General features: G+C 35.5%; 1 protein-coding gene across 1 annotated transcript in view; it reads left to right on the top strand.

Moving 5' to 3' along the window:
• DCN (decorin) overlaps nucleotides 1-15,252 on the top strand; it is a 38,816-nt gene extending 23,564 nt beyond the window's left edge. Inside the window, exons 4-8 of the mRNA XM_059471528.1 lie at nucleotides 6,261-6,474; nucleotides 6,662-6,775; nucleotides 7,896-7,989; nucleotides 11,776-11,914; nucleotides 13,744-15,252. Of these exons, the coding sequence (XP_059327511.1) occupies nucleotides 6,261-6,474; nucleotides 6,662-6,775; nucleotides 7,896-7,989; nucleotides 11,776-11,914; nucleotides 13,744-13,938 (756 nt within the window). The 3' untranslated portion in view covers nucleotides 13,939-15,252. The remainder of the gene's footprint in view (nucleotides 1-6,260; nucleotides 6,475-6,661; nucleotides 6,776-7,895; nucleotides 7,990-11,775; nucleotides 11,915-13,743) is intronic.
• The last annotated feature ends 957 nt before the right edge of the window (nucleotides 15,253-16,209 follow it).

Below are 16,209 nucleotides of genomic sequence, written 5' to 3'. Positions count from 1 at the left end.
GAGTGCACTATTGGCCTGAAATCAAATGGAACATTACCTAATTGAAGCTAGCAGAACTGTTTAAAGCCATGGCTGTGCATACAAAAATGCTAAACTAAACTTTGTTTAAACTGAAGGAAAAGATCTAAGAGATAAAAGATTTAAACTTGGAACTTAAAGTTATGACCACACTAAATGTGCAGGCAGAGAAACTGAAACTCTTTTAGTAGTAACAGCAAGTGGAAAATTAATGTATGGCACTAGAAAACTTAATGCCATCCTTTTTTTAAAACAAACAAAGAAACAAACAAATAAACAAAATAAAAATCCCAAAATACACAAACAAAGCAAACCAAACCTAAAGAAAAGTCTAAGATCTTTCAGAGATACAGAAAACCCCTGAGATCAAAAGAATCAATTAAATAATCCATTCTTCTGATGATTCATTACATTTTCAGTTCCCTTTTCCCAGGCATTAAAAGAAGTTAACACCTTGTCTCTGTAAATCACAGAAAGAAGAATCAGTCATCACCATCCTACTGTGGAAAAACTAAGACAGATATCTCTGTCCAGCTTCTACCTCTGAAGCCAGTTCCTATTATCATGAGTGGCATGACTGAGGTGCAGCTTTAGGTTCCTAAAAACTATTCAGAGAGGGGAACAAAAAGTTAATCTTTCTGAAATACGGCACTCCCTTAGAGAATTTTCACTTCCTCATATTCACCTTTGCATTATGCTTAAGAAACAGTGAGATTTTCCACAGAAACAAGTATAAAACAGACCACATGAACAGAAAACATTTTTCTTGTACAATGGATAAAGATTTTTTCATGTGACGAAAAAAACCAGGACCAAATATTTGAGGTCCTTAAAATTCTGGAGAGAGCCAGCATTCTAGGCTAATAAAAAAAAGGAAATTTTTATGGAATATAACAATTAAAAAATCAGATCAATTGTAATAAATTAAATGAATGATTAAAATTTCTTGCCACAGTAGACAAGGACAGGGTTGAATGAGAAAGGAAAATGCAGAACCACCTGTTTCCTCATCATCTGTGTAAGTCATGTTGCATGAGAGGTACCAGTGAGAGCTCAAAGGCCAGGCAAACTAGGTCTGCAGCAGGCTCCTTTGTTTGGTGAGATTATTCAACAATGTCCTGTGCACATGATTAAAGTGTTTTCCACAGGCTTCTGTTGTTTGTACTGACAGGCTGCTTCTCCAGTGCCTTGACATCTCCTTCCTTCACAATTCATTCATCTCTATTGCTTCCATCTCATCCTTTTTTCCTTGCTTTCCTTAGCTATGTCCTCTTGATCCTAGCTTTGGATGATTAGAGAAAAATAACAACTGCATTTCTGTGAAGTTCTGGTTTTTGGGGGTTTTGTTTGTTTGTTTGTTTTGTTCTTGAGTTGTTTGGTTTTTTGGTTTTTCCATAAATGTAAATACGTCCTTAATAATTTTGAAGAAAGTCTTCCCTCTATGTTCAGGTTATAAGTATGACTTAACTTAAAATGTAAGGTAAACAAAAGGGATGAATTTTATTATTATTTTTATTGGGATGCCTGGCTCCTGAGGTTAAAGTTCTTAAGATATAACTGTTCCTAGCAGAACTGTAATAAAAAACAGGTAATAATATAATACATAACCCAGGAAATTAAAGAAATTCCATTGGGTCAGGAATTGACTTTTCAGTTGAAACCCTGAAGGATGCATGCATCAGTAAAGAATTGATGTTAGATAAGAGTTCCATCCCCAGCTGGCAAAACAGGTGTATCACTATGTAATATGGCTGATGAAAGTTTGCTGGTAATTTTCCATTTTAATTCTGGTTTTGGCAAGGGTCTCACTTCTAACTATACTAAATTAAGATGAATGGGGATTGAAACGCCTCAGAACAATCTCCTGAGTTTCTCATATAATGAAATTACACCAGAAAATTTAATTCATCACCCCTAGACAGGGCAAAAATTGGAAGTTTTAGTAACCACAACAAGAAGAACCCTATGCTAATTCCAGCCTGCCTGCCACACGCTGCCTCTGCAGCTTGTCAGGCTGTATTTTGACAAAAGCCTGCCAACAAGGATTCCAAAATTTTCCTGAATTGTGAATCCTCCTTTTTGTGTTGGGAATGAATATTTGATGTAGAAACCAGGTCAGAGGGAGCTAAATGGCCAGGCTCCCACTGACTTCAACGTAGCCAGGGTCTATTCCTGTCATACAGTGGTTTTTATTTTTCTCCTGACTACAGAAATACCAGAGGTGTTTCACTAAAAGAGAAACTCATCTTTGGAGCAAAGCTTAATTTTTTTTTCCTCTCTGAATGCCGCTTAAACTGCTGGTCATGATAAGGTGGTGCAATATTACAACTGAGTCAATGTTTACTGTGCATTTTACATGCTATATTATGACAAAGGAAAAAAGCTTTATCTCAGGTAAATGAGGATGGAAGTTGAGTTTTCTCTTATCCATGGGAAATTGCTATGAAACATCTAATCCTAAAAAACTGATGTATTAGTACTTGATGTATTTTTGCCTCTTTCTTTTTCTTTCTTTCTTTCTTTCTTTCTTTTTCTTTCTTTCTTTCTTTCTTTCTTTCTTTCTTTCTTTCTTTCTTTCTTTCTTTCTTTCTTTCTTTCTTTCTTTCTTTCTTTCTTTCTTTCTTTCTTTCTTTCTTTCTTTCTTTCTTTCTTTCTTTCTTTCTTTCTTTCTTTCTTTCTTTCTTTCTTTCTTTCTTTCTTTCTTTCTTTCTTTCTTTCTTTCTTTCTTTCTTTCTTTCTTTCTTTCTTTCTTTCTTTCTTTCTTTCTTTCTTTCTTTCTTTCTTTCTTTCTTTCTTTCTTTCTTTCTTTCTTTCTTTCTTTCTTTCTTTCTTTCTTTCTTTCTTTCTTTCTTTCTTTCTTTCTTTCTTTCTTTCTTTCTTTCTTTCTTTCTTTCTTTCTTTCTTTCTTTCTTTCTTTCTTTCTTTCTTTCTTTCTTTCTTTCTTCTTCCATATATTTTTGTATCCATACCAGGTCATGCTGAAAGCTGTGCATTTGTTTTCTCAGTCACTTTTATTGTCAATTCATGATGTGCTTCAATTTTTTTGGACAGGGGAAGTTAGGATTAAGGGAATATATTTATTCTAAATGAAATATCCTTTTTCCTCCATTAGAAGTGAAAGTGTAGAAGAGGGTTGATTTTCAAATAAGGGCATCAGTTTATGTGACTTTTGTTCTAGGATGTCTTTTCTGCCAAATTATCTCACACCAGCAGCATTGCAAGTGGTATCTGTAACCAAGGGCTCCAGCATTCTTGAGCACTTTCAGGATGACCCTTATTTTTCTCTCCAAGTGGTTCTTGCCCTGTACAAAATTTTCATGTCCTTTAACACACTGAATGTAATGTCCCATGGTGCCATCTGGGCTTTATTCTGGATAGCTGGTCCTGTGACCTGTTTTTGCCTAAGATCCATTCCTCTGTAACACTGCCTGCAGATGTTTTCCCTAGGTTTTTGTCCCCTAGTTCTTGTTTTCATTGACCTCTAAGTCCCCTGAGTTTTTAATTTTATTTTATTTTGGTTTGGTTTAGCTTTTGTTACATGCAAACCATACGGGACACATTCTGAGGAAAGTAAACAGCCTTGCTGCAAGGCTAATAACTTAGTTCTTTAAGTAAGGGATATAATAGAGGCATTGTGAAGTGGGAAAGGAATCCAGGGCTATGGCTTGCCAGGTGCTATACTGGTGTGTTATCCTCATCATTTGTTGTTACTCTGGGAGACAGCAAAATGTCTCTTACAAACTGTGGTGTGTGGGTTTATTTTTCCTTCTTTACAGCTGCACAACAATGGAAAAATAATGCAGGTTTAAAATACTGGCAGCAGGGACTTGCAGAGAGGGCTCTAAGTGGGAAATATTATTCTGGTACAGAAAAAGTTCTAAATTCTGGCTTGTGTTACTTTCCCACCTTATGCCACCAAACACATGTTCCCACTCTGAAATTAGTGGCTTTATACATATCTTTGATAGAATACCATCATTTCTAAATGAGAGACTCCTTGAGTGTTTGAATAATAAAAAAATCTGTTTCTCCAAGATAACATTAACATATTCATGGGAAAGCATTGGAAAAGCATAATTCTAGGTACCTAGATAACTTCTGGGTTTGGTCAGGGGTATCAGTTCCACTCTGAAGAGATATAACAATCTGTTACTCAGAGAATATTTACAGTGCCTAGCTGAATGTATTCAGCTTGGTGTCCATCAAGAAATATTTGACACCAAGTCATCAGCTGTGATACCTGTTGCCCAATTTATTTTTTTTTTTTAATTTAAAAGATAATATAGTTAAAAGAAATGCAAAAAAGGCAGTCTTTTAGCTGAAACAAATGTTTAATCAGTAAAAAACAAGATACAGGATAAAAATTTCAAATATTCATAACATGAGCCAAAACTCATTGAGTGTTGACTTAGAAATCTATGAAAAAAATACACGGTGAAATTAATTAAAAAAAGACCAATGTAATTAATAATTAATACTCTACAGGTAGCTGAATCTCACTATGGGCAGAAGCTACATCTGTATCACAATTCTGGCAATCATGAATCAGAAAACCACTCCCAATGTGTATCCATGTGTTCTCATGTCAGATTTTATCATACAGGCCCAAATAAAAGGGAGTTGGTGCCAGGGCCTCCACTGACCAACATATTTATTTTGGGATGGGCTTACTGTTAGGGAAAAGCTCTGCTGAACTGTGGGCAACCTCTTCTCCCTCCTCTTGCATGTGAGTTATTTCTAGCTGGCGCCCCAAATTGAAACCAGCTCTGTTCAGCTTTACGTGCACTCAGTGAAACCATGTCCAGGACGCACTGCTGGCTTTGCCTAGGGTGATCTGCAAGAGTCCATCAGGGGAAAAACACATCACCATTTTCATCTTCCATTCCTCTTTCCAGTTTCCATGATGGAGAGCTGCTCTCACAGAGGCTGATAGTCTTGTCACTGTTTTAATACTTAACTGATTATGGAATGTCAGACACTCCATTTTCCTCCAAGAAACAGATTAAAGTGTAATTCTGAAAATATTGAAAATATGAAAACACTCTGAAGTTCACTATAGTATTTACAACAATTTTTGTCTTCTGTTTCTAAAACTAACACAATGGAGGTGGTGAAAAAGATGCCCTATTAATGAATATAAGTAGATATTATATCAATACTTAAATGGCACATTCTACATAATCCACTGCAAAAAATATGCAGCGCTGTAAATCTGATAAGTAGATAGCAAACAGATCGAATAGTAAGAATCATTCAAGTGTCTATTATATCTGAAATAATCTCCATTACTCTGTTATGTCGTGACAGTAACGAGACCCTCTCCCTTTTTGTGTCATGGTTAAATCTATGAGATTTAGAAGTAATGTAAAATTTCAGAGGCATGCAGAGAACACCTGTTACAGATAAGAGTGCTTTCATGAAGTTCTTTCTCTGCTGACTGTATAGAGAGATAATCTTAGAGTTACCCTGAGTCTAGATATCACAGTTGTGAGAACTGGATTAGGCACTGACAAGTAAGACCAAGTACGTGTGGTCCATGATTCCCAACAGCAGGGCCTGGAGCTTGATGCTTCAGATTGTTCCCCTTCCATACAAAATTTTTCATACCAAAAAGATAGCTTATATCTCTGAAAAAAAAAAAAAAAAAAGGTTGTTATTTGTCCAAAATCTAGTAAGTGCTGTTTTATAAGAATAAGAGGAATGAGGTGAAGTTATGCATATTTTTATTAAGCTGGGCTGTGCCTTCACTCTATTGAGTAATAGAATTTCCTGTTCAGGAGACACAGGTTAGAAGGGTTGTGTGATGATGGATAAGGTATAACAGTATCCTTAGGATAAACAAAACCAGAAAAAAAAAAAACCAAATAAAAATTGTATTTTTTGTGACTGTTCTGTTCTTCCCAGCTTTCAAATGGAATGATTGTACTTATTCTTAAACATAAATTATGGATGCTAACAGAAGCTGCATTGCAGTCCCAGCAATGAAGTAACACTTGCATTTGTTCTATAGGACTTATGTTTCACTGTTTCAGAAGTTTATAATCTTTTTTTTAGTACTGAATTATATTTACTTCAGCTCACCAAATTTGCCATCAGAAGACCTCAAAAGGCAATAGAGAATAATAATAATAGTAATAGTAATAGTAATAATAATAATATAATAATAATAATTTTAAAATGTTTCACCACAAAAATAACTTCCCTGGTGGTCATCTGAGATCTCCTTGATTATTACTCCACAGGCATTGATCCTTGTCAACAACAAAATCAGCAAAATAAGCCCATTAGCTTTTGCTCCTCTGAAGAAACTGGAAAGACTTTACCTGTCCAAGAACAACCTGAAGGAACTCCCAGAAAACATGCCGAAGTCTCTCCAGGAGATACGGGCTCATGAGAATGAGATCTCCAAGTTGAGGAAAGCCGTCTTTAATGGACTGAATCAAGTGATTGTCTTAGGTATGAGCATGAGAAATTTTAACAAACACAACTGAGTGTTTTTTTAAGATGCTATTTGTAGTTTGATCAGTGATTATAGTAGAAAGGCAACAAGTGCCCCAATAAATTGTGCCTCCAAATTAGCTTTTACCTGAAGAATATAAGTGCCTACACTGCAGCCCAGCTCACAACCATGTTTTGTTGGCAGAGCTCGGCACCAATCCAATCAAGAGTTCAGGCATTGAGAACGGAGCTTTCCAGGGCATGAAGAGGCTCTCCTACATCCGTATCGCAGACACCAACATCACAAGCATCCCAAAGGGTAAGAAATTCCATTAGTATTTCAGGAAATTGCACAGGTATAACATGAAAACTTCTACTCAGTTGGGAAAAAAATATTATGAAAGCTTCTTAAGTCTGTCCTTAAAGTATGTGGTTTTAAACCAGATTACTTTTATTAGTTTAGAAAATTTTGGCATTCGGTTACAAGAAGCTTCATGAGAGGTGCACTGTGAAACGTCATTTTATGTTATTTTGCTTTTGTTGTCTCATAGCTGAAATATAAAATGGAAGAATGTTTTCAGCCTCCAAGCCTGGTTATTGAGCCTGATTAACATTACACAACTGTAAACTCATGTAGAATTAGCTGAACTTGTACAAGCATAAAATCAGCCCTCCACAAGTCTGTGGGTTTGAAGCCAAAAATAATGTCCCTATAACAAAACAGAAATCTTTGCTATTTTTCAAAGTCCTTAATTGCAAATTCCTAGAAAATAAGAACAATTTCATTATAATTTATTAAAAACAAAACAAACAAACAGGAATTATTCTAATACAGATGAAATGATATTTAATTTATTCATACTTCAGTCAACAGATTGTTTGGAAATGGCTGAAAACTTTTTGAGAGATAATACTGATTTTTTTTTTCTTCCCATATTTCCTATTCTGGATATTCTTTTGAGGGATCTCAGTTAGGTAAAATGTGTTTCCTCTTTTGTTTTCCCTGATAAACAGAATTTGTAAATTAGTATGCACCCTAACTAAAATGACATTAAAATTATTTCACCTCATACTTACAGCTGCATTTTCTACTGCTGTTTCTTGTTAAATATCTAGGTGACACATGTTTGCACACTTAGGTGTATGGATAGTCTGGCTAAAATGAGAGATCTTTATAGGTCCCATTTACATAATCATGAAGGGTAGAATTAATAAATGAGAAGAATTTAATTTTTCAAGAGTTAACTGTTTTATGACAGTTAAGTGTTTAATGACACTAGGGTTGTGAAAGCTCTTTATTTCATTTAGTGAACAGTTCATGGGCAAGTTTAGAAATATTATTTTGTCAACCGTGAAAGAACCTTGTTATGGTACAATTTTTTTTTAAATATAAGAACCCAGTTTAATCAAAATTAATTTGATGGTGTTCTCTTTTTCAGGCCTTCCTCCATCCCTTACTGAGCTTCACCTTGATGGTAACAAAATCAGCAAAATTGATGCTGAAAGTCTCTCTGGACTCACTAACTTGGCAAAGTAAGAATTAATTTCTTCTTTTCACCTAAAATATTAGTTGAAATTGCAATGATGACACACACAATTATAAAGCATAAATCTGTCCTTCGTGAATACTAGAATCATTGAAATAATCATAACTTAGCAGGAAAGGCTTCTAAGGATTTGTGTGGTGATTGAAGAGAAGAAACACTTTTTTTTTTATTTTCCTGACAAAACTTTTCATCTGTTTTCAATTATGAGTGCTATATGCCCAGGATAACTGTTTATTTGATTTACAAAAAACAAAAAAACAAAAAGAAAAGAGAACAAAATGCACACACACAAAAAAAAAGCTGAACAAAAACCCAGAACAAAACAAAACAAAAACCCCCAAAAAATCCAAACAAACAAGAACAATTAGACTTTTTAAATTATATCATGCTTCTTTCATTTCATGTCCATCTTTGGCTTATGCAGTTTTCTTGGAACACAGCAATGCTCATGCAGTTTGCCTGGAAAATGAGGAAAAAAGTACATGGGAACCAAAACTTCTTTCAACAGTGGTTCCTTTGTTTCTCAAGAAGGGCAAGTCTGCAATGAGTCCAGGAACATGATTAAGAAAAAAAATAATAAAATTTAATTGAAAAATTGTTACTGTCAGAGTGACTTTACTCTGCTAGTCTGTGGTTATGTTGATGAATAAGTTTCTCTAAGTGTAGGAAAATAAAAAGGGAAATTCCCAAAAATCCCTTATACAGAGTGATTTGTGAATTCATTCACATCAAAAAACATGTATCAGAGCAAAATGATCCTTCACTACAAGTAATTTTTATAATTTAATATAAAAAAATTACTATGAAAATGGTTTTTAAAAAGACTGATAATCAGACTTCTAACCAGATCACTGCATTAGTGGATTTTCATCATTCTGCTTGCCATAATGAGGGTAGAAAATAGAAATCAGAGAGAGATTACTGAGTAAGGGGTGTTTAGTTTACAACTATTTATAGTTGCTTGAACAGTAGTTCAATGCAATGAAGTACATAGTAACCTAGTACTTATTTTGAATCTGAAAATTCCGAGATATAAGTTTAGAACTGCTTTCCAGATCTTATAAGTTAAGACATTTCATCTTATGTTTTATGTTAATATTTCATCACAGACTCAAAAAGAAATCTGTCCTAGATTTTAATGAAAAAATAAAAATATTATAAATATGGATTACAGGACTATGGAACAGTTATTGTTTGTTACAGAGGCTTAGAATAGATTATAAGATTCTTCAGAGAAATTATGAAGAAAACTTCCAAAACCAAAACAAGATGATAACTACTCAGGTAGAGAGTATTTACATTACTGGGGGTTGTGGGGCATGTGAGCTTTCCTGCAGATGACACAGTTTTTCTGTTTTTCTCATTCACACTTGGAAGACACCACAGGCAGCATCACATGGACAACACTGTTGGAAGTCTGCCTTCAGGCATAAAGTTTTAAACAGCAGGTGCCAGTGGAGTCCTAAAAATATCTAAGCTTGGGCTGCTCCTATTGCGGCTGTACTGTACAGCACAACAAGATACTCTGCTGACCAGGATGTGGAAATGTGGAGCTGCTCAGAGCAGGCTCCAGGTTTTAAAGCACTCTCTGCCCTGTGCTTAAGCAGGCATCCTAAGCATAGTCAGAGATGCTCTTTTGCAAAGGTGAGAGGTAAGGAAGAGCATGAACAAGGAGCACCTTGCACAAAACAGACAGATGGGGAAAGGAGGGAGCTATGGAAGAGCTCTAGCCCACCATAAAGAACTCCAGCTTTTTTTTAATATGACAAAGTTTTCAGAGATATTAGAACAAGGTCAGACAATCCTGTTCAAGCCTACTCAAACTTGACAGTCTAATAGCTGCCCTAAAGCACAAATAAACTTTGAGAAACAGGTTATTTTTCTGGCTGTGTTAAGGAATTTTAAACTGTAAAACAAGATCTTGGTGTATGTCAGTTCATTCTCTTTTGAGTTTTCTTGCATTCTAGTAGATGCACAATATTTGTCATTTTTGGTGTTTTTACTTGTAAAATTATTCCTAAGTCTTTCAAAAGCCTTCATTGAGTGATTCAGTGAAAAACCAATAATCTTCTGAAAGTAAATCCAAAAAAGACTTTGCTGATTACACGTAGGAATGAGTTCCAAGAAAACATTCACATTACACATCCTTACACATTATGTGTTGATATTACCAACATCTATATTCTAATGAAACTTACTGAAATGGTCTAGCTTCAAACAGTGGAAATTGAACCAAACAAAGGGAGTTTTTGATTAGACATTAGGAAAAATTTCTTTACTGAAAGGGAGGTCAGGCACTTCAACAGGCTACCCAGGGAAGTGATAGAATCAGCTTCCCTGGAAGTGTTCAAAAGGCACATGGATGTGGCTCCTGGGGACCTGGCTTAGTGGTGAATGTGGTGGGACTGCATTAACGTTTGGACTTGCTGGTCTCAGAGGTCTTTTCCAACCCTAATGATTCTATGATTCTAAACCCATAACGATAATAACAGTGCTGAGCATCATGAAGTTTCTTTCAAAAACATAGCGGAAATGATTCAGCGGGGATGTTGGAGAAAAAAGGTGAAAAATTATTTGAGAATTTCTTCAATTTTGAGATATGTTTATGATGATGCTCTTCAATGATTTAGAACACTTGGATGAGATTTACTGAAACGCTGGGAAAATGTTACTTATTCACTAATGAGAAAGGAAGTAATATATCAAATGTATGAAGCAAGAATGATTTGTGAAATTCTTCCTTTCTTTTCCTATGGGAAGGGCAATGGAGACCATATTCTTTCCAAATCACCCTCTGTTTTATACAATAATATTGACTTACTTCATCTGCAAGCATAGCCCCAAGTGACTGAGAGTTTTTGTAAGACATTTAGAGGAGATGTAATTGCATATAATTTCATTCCTTCTGGGATTTAGGTCCACTTCACTACAGACTCCCATAATTTCATTCTTTCCCTAGAAGACTGTGCAAAGGGACTATTTTTCTTCAATAGACCAATGTGAAAGTCAGAACTGGTTTTCTTGGTACTGGTCTCCCAGGTTTGACACATCTGCTTGTCGACCTGCGTATGTAGAGAGCACATATTTAGATATGTGTCAAACAAGAATTTATAGCCCTCTGAAAAAACATGGAGGTTTTTTTTCCAATCTTTTCAAAGATATTCACTATGAGTACCCATCACTGAAGTCCATTGTAAGCATTCTGTAGAACTTCAGAGAGAATTGCTATGTAGGATTCAATTCCCCAAGCTATGCTAAATCTTGGTATACCCTATTCAAAAGAAAGTTCATTCTAATAACTTTTAATGAAAATTCTTCATTATCAAATTCTAGCTAGGAGAACTGTGAATTGATTTCTGAGTGAAGTAAATTCATGTTATGTAAGTGGGAGCTCACATTAAACTCTCCATTGTCAGTCAATAGTTTGAAAGCATTGCCATATCCAAATTAGTGGGATAAGACTATTTGCATTATATGTAATACTAATTAATACTAGGAAACTTCTCATCCATAAAGATCAAGCAAGAATTTTCAGTCCTGTAATTTTGTTCTAGTTTCAGGCCCTGACTTCTGAAACTGCTACTAGCTACAAGAATTACAGGCTATTAGATAACTGTGAATAAGGCTTCCTTTAAAAGTACTCCCCCATAGCAAATTATTTTAACATGAGGTCTCTTATTACCTGTATTAAATTCTCTTATCAATTAAGCTGTTAAGAAGTCTCAGAGCATTTTCCCCCTCAATATTAAATTTTTTTTTCAAACTTTTTCAGACTGGGTCTCAGTTTCAACAGTATTTCTTCAGTTGAGAATGGCTCTCTTAACAATGTACCTCACCTGAGGGAGCTCCACTTGAACAACAATGAACTTGTCAGAGTACCCAGTGGACTGGGTGATCACAAATACATACAGGTAAAGTTTATCATACTGTATCAGAGAGCAATAGATGAAAGATTCTTAATAGTATTTGTGTGTTTATTCAGTCTTGAACAGAAATGTGCACAGGATTTTTAACTTGATGCTAGTTTCATAAGCACTTGAATTATGAAGGAAATGTTGAATACAATAGGAAGACTCTTATTGCAATTTTTTGGTGAAAATGGTTATGGAGGTGTATAGATCTGGAGGTGTACATTCGTTGTGTCTGTATGTCTGAAAGGCCACAAAAAATATGGTATAATTTTTGAACTTAGGTTTCCTCTTTACTCAAAAAATAATTTCTAAGACAATTTCTTCTGTTGTTTTTTTTTTTCATTTCTACTGAGTGACGTTTTGCAACCTTTCCCAATAACCTTTCCTTTGTTATCTCACAAAACAGTGCCATCAGGAGGACAAACAGACAAAATAGGCACTTCACATCACCAGAATTTCTGAGGTCGTTTTGACCAGATATCTAGAAATATTGCCTCTTGGAAGCAATTCAAATCTGTCTTCACCCAGACTAAGATTTTACAGGAAAGAAAGCTCTCAAAGAATGAAGACTCCTAAATGTAAATTGCCCCCTTCTTGTTGCTTGGAAAAATGCTCCAGAAGTGATGAATCTGGAGCTGAATAATATTCATCAGCTACTTTAAATTGTCATTAGTGTTACTTTGGCTCTGAGTCCTGTATAGTTGCACTCATGAGAATGAAAATATTAGAGCTGGAGAGAAACCAATTGGCATCAAATATGGTCTCTGTATGATGTCGTTATAGAGCACGACACAACACAAAGTACCACGACTCCAACAGAAGGGTGCAAGAGAGATTTATTATAGCAACATGTTGCTTTTATACTTTTTCAAGATATTTACATTCACTTAACAGACACATTCACTGCCCATTGGTTATAGGAAAGAAACAAAGTTTTCAGTGGGTGACCAAGGAGCCATGTCATTCTGTGAGCCAGATAGAGTCCGTGTCTTTTAACTTTCTCTCCTTCATCAAGTCGCCATGGTGACAACCTTGGTGTTTTTCTCAGGAGAGATATGGGGGTTTCCTTTATCTTCAGGAAGCCTTTGCTGGCTCACAAGAACAGCACAGAATGTCTTCCCTACAGTATACAGTGCATGCTCCAGAGCCACAGTGCTGTATTCGTAACTTCACATCTTTGGCTCCTCTTTTGGTTACAGATCCACCAGCTGACAGCAACATTATTGTGATGATGCTCACAGGGGTCCCAGGATGAGGGAAGAGACAAGAGTGTTGACTCCATATTTCAGAAGGCTTGATTTATTATTTTACAATATATAATATATTAAAACTATACTAAAAGAAGAGAAGAAAGAATTTAAACAGAAGGCTAGCTAAGAATAGAAAAGGAATGATAACAAAGGCTTGTGACTGACCAAGACAGTCTGGACAGCTGGACTTTGATTGGCCATTAATTAGAAACAACCAACATGGACCAATCAAAGATCTACCTGTTGCATTCCACAGCAGCAGATAATCATTGTTTACATTTGGTTCCTGAGGCCTCGCAGCTTCTCAGGAGAAAAAATCCAAAGGAATAGATTTTTCATAAAACATGTCTGTGACACATTATTAGACTCCTTGCACAGTTTGTGCACTTTCTGTAGAAATTATGTCAATTGGGTATATGCTAGGTATTTCAAAAGGTAAACAGAGTCAAGGATTTGTTTGGAAAGAAGACATATTTGCATAATGTTGCCAAAACGCATATGAAGCATTTAATATGAAGTATTTTCTCTTATTTGCCACGATAGCTCAATTTCTCACTTCAGCACTTGTATGCTTTTCAGGTGGTCTACCTTCATAACAACAAAATTGCTTCCATTGGCATCAACGACTTCTGCCCCCTTGGCTACAACACCAAGAAGGCCAGCTACTCCGGCGTGAGCCTCTTCAGCAACCCCGTGCAGTACTGGGAGATCCAGCCCTCTGCCTTCCGGTGTATCCACGAGCGCTCCGCAGTACAGATCGGGAATTACAAATAGATCTCTAGGGATGGGGGTCGGTTGTGTGCCAGCTAAAGTGTCTGTCCTCATAGGCCTGTTCAAAAAACCGTTGCTAACAATTAACGCCAAATGCCAGAAACTTCACTTTTAAGTGGAGATGATCCATTGATGTGGAATTAATGAGACATAACAGATGTACAAGAGCGAGCATACCACCAATCAGAATTGCCCACTGTGCTTTAAACTGACTTACTTCAGCCTTCTTTTCCAGCATGCTTTCTGTGGCATTTTTCAGTTTGCTGAATGCTGCAGGTTTTCAGATTCCACTGTATAGGAAATTCGGAGTAAATATTTGTCAAGTTATGATTTATTAAAAAAAAAAAAGACAGTGATTGAGGTTATTTTTATAGCCACACACAGAGAAAAATAGCAGAGGGGAAAAAAGACTCTCAAATCATCTTGAGACTTGAGAAGGTAAGAGTTACCTCCTTTAAATTTATTTCAAGCCCTGGAGGTTTAAAAATATCCACTATAAGATAATTCTGAATGTATCTATTTAGCAGAGGCAAATAAAGTTGTTGCTAATGTCATTATTTTTGAAAAAAATAAATAAATTTGTATTTTACACATAGTTCTTTAAAGTTTGCCATTCTTCTAGAGCAATGCTATTCAGAATTAGCCTAACATCGTCCTAATGAATAAAATATTGAGTAGTCTGCAGTAAAAACCTTGTAACCTATATCTGGAGCTCGATGACTAAATTTCTCTAGAGCAAATCCTTCTTACCTTAGTCACAAGAGCAGTTTTTATGACTGTACTGCCTTGCAGAGTATGGTATAAGGGTTCAGTAATTGTTATCAGTCCATGTATTTATCTAAAAAAACCCCATAGCTGTTCACTTTTCACTTGTTCTTCATTGTACATTTATCAACATCCTTTACTGGTTTTGGTTTTTAAAAAATGGAATTAATTGTGAAGTAGAGATATGCAGGCTCCTCTGTCCAACAAAGTTGTGGAATTTTAACTATAGAAGCAAAACCATAAGTATAGGAATACATGAAGTGAAATAACTGCTATTGTGGACATTGTTGAGACATCATTTGTAGATGCATCTATTTAGAGTGATTTGGAGCCCTCTGTAAATTGGGATTCTTCAACCCATACCAGCGGGTAGCAAGCACATCAAAGGTAGGCTGTACATATCTACTGTCAATCTTCAAAGCTAAACATATACTCAATAAAAACATCACCTGAAAAAAATCTTCTGCAGACTCTTAATACTCCAAGGTCAATCTCTCTAATTTGTAAAACTTATATGTCATTTATATTAAAGAATAATGTAATACAGGCAAACTCCAAAGTGTTTGTCTTTCTTCTTTTGTTTTGATAGAACAACATACGTGTGTCAGAACTTTAAATAAGTCTTGAAAATTGAACATCTTTGGCATAGTGATAGCTAAAGTAAGAATAAGTTATGTGAAATTCTTTTGCCTCAAGGAATTTTTTCATGCCTGACTTTCATAGGTATTTTTTCAGGAGCAAACAAATATAGTCTTTTTATAGCTGTCATTTATTCAGTAGTAAATGATTGGAAACAATATGACTCACTATAACCACTACACAGCAAAAAGCATGTTTGCACTCATCTGAGCTATCTTCTTCATATAGTAGCCAATGATTTCTCTGCTTCTATCTGTTTTCCTTCTGGATTTCACATTTTAGAGAGTTATTTTTAAATAAAACAAACAGTATATGATATCTTTCTGTCACAGGGGGGAAAACACTGCAGCAAATCATCAGTTACGGGTTTTTTCCTTTTGGTTCTTGGTTGGATGTTGACTATTGTGCAGAGACTTCATGAAGAAAACTAAGTACTGGCATTTCAAGAGAGGACAAAGGCACTGTCTTAGCCTGAAAAACTCCACAGAGTTTGTAAGTACATGGTAACAGAAAGATATTCACACAAAAAATAACAACAATTACATAAAGCATCATGTAAACATATGCACAAACTCTCCATTTCTCCATCCATAGTTTTAACATCTCACATACTAAGGCTTTTCTTTCAAATTAGAACAAACTTCAACAAGTCCAGAAGAAAATATCTGAGTCTGCTCCTCCTCTGTAATACCCTATCAAGCTTGCTGCTGTCTGTGAAAGTGGAAGTTATTTCCCATAAAATACATTCACTTCTAACAACCAAAGGCTGCAAAGATAGCAGGACTTCCCTGATTTCCAGTCTTTCTCAATAAAACAAAACAAGCAAATCCTGTAACAAGAGACCTAAGCAAGATAATGAAAAATTTGAAA

The sequence above is a fragment of the Ammospiza nelsoni genome, chromosome 5, assembly GCF_027579445.1.
Source record: "Ammospiza nelsoni isolate bAmmNel1 chromosome 5, bAmmNel1.pri, whole genome shotgun sequence".
Lineage (NCBI taxonomy): Eukaryota > Metazoa > Chordata > Aves > Passeriformes > Passerellidae > Ammospiza > Ammospiza nelsoni.
The sequence above is the reverse complement of the archived record's forward strand: the minus strand, read 5'-3'. Positions and strand labels throughout refer to the sequence as shown.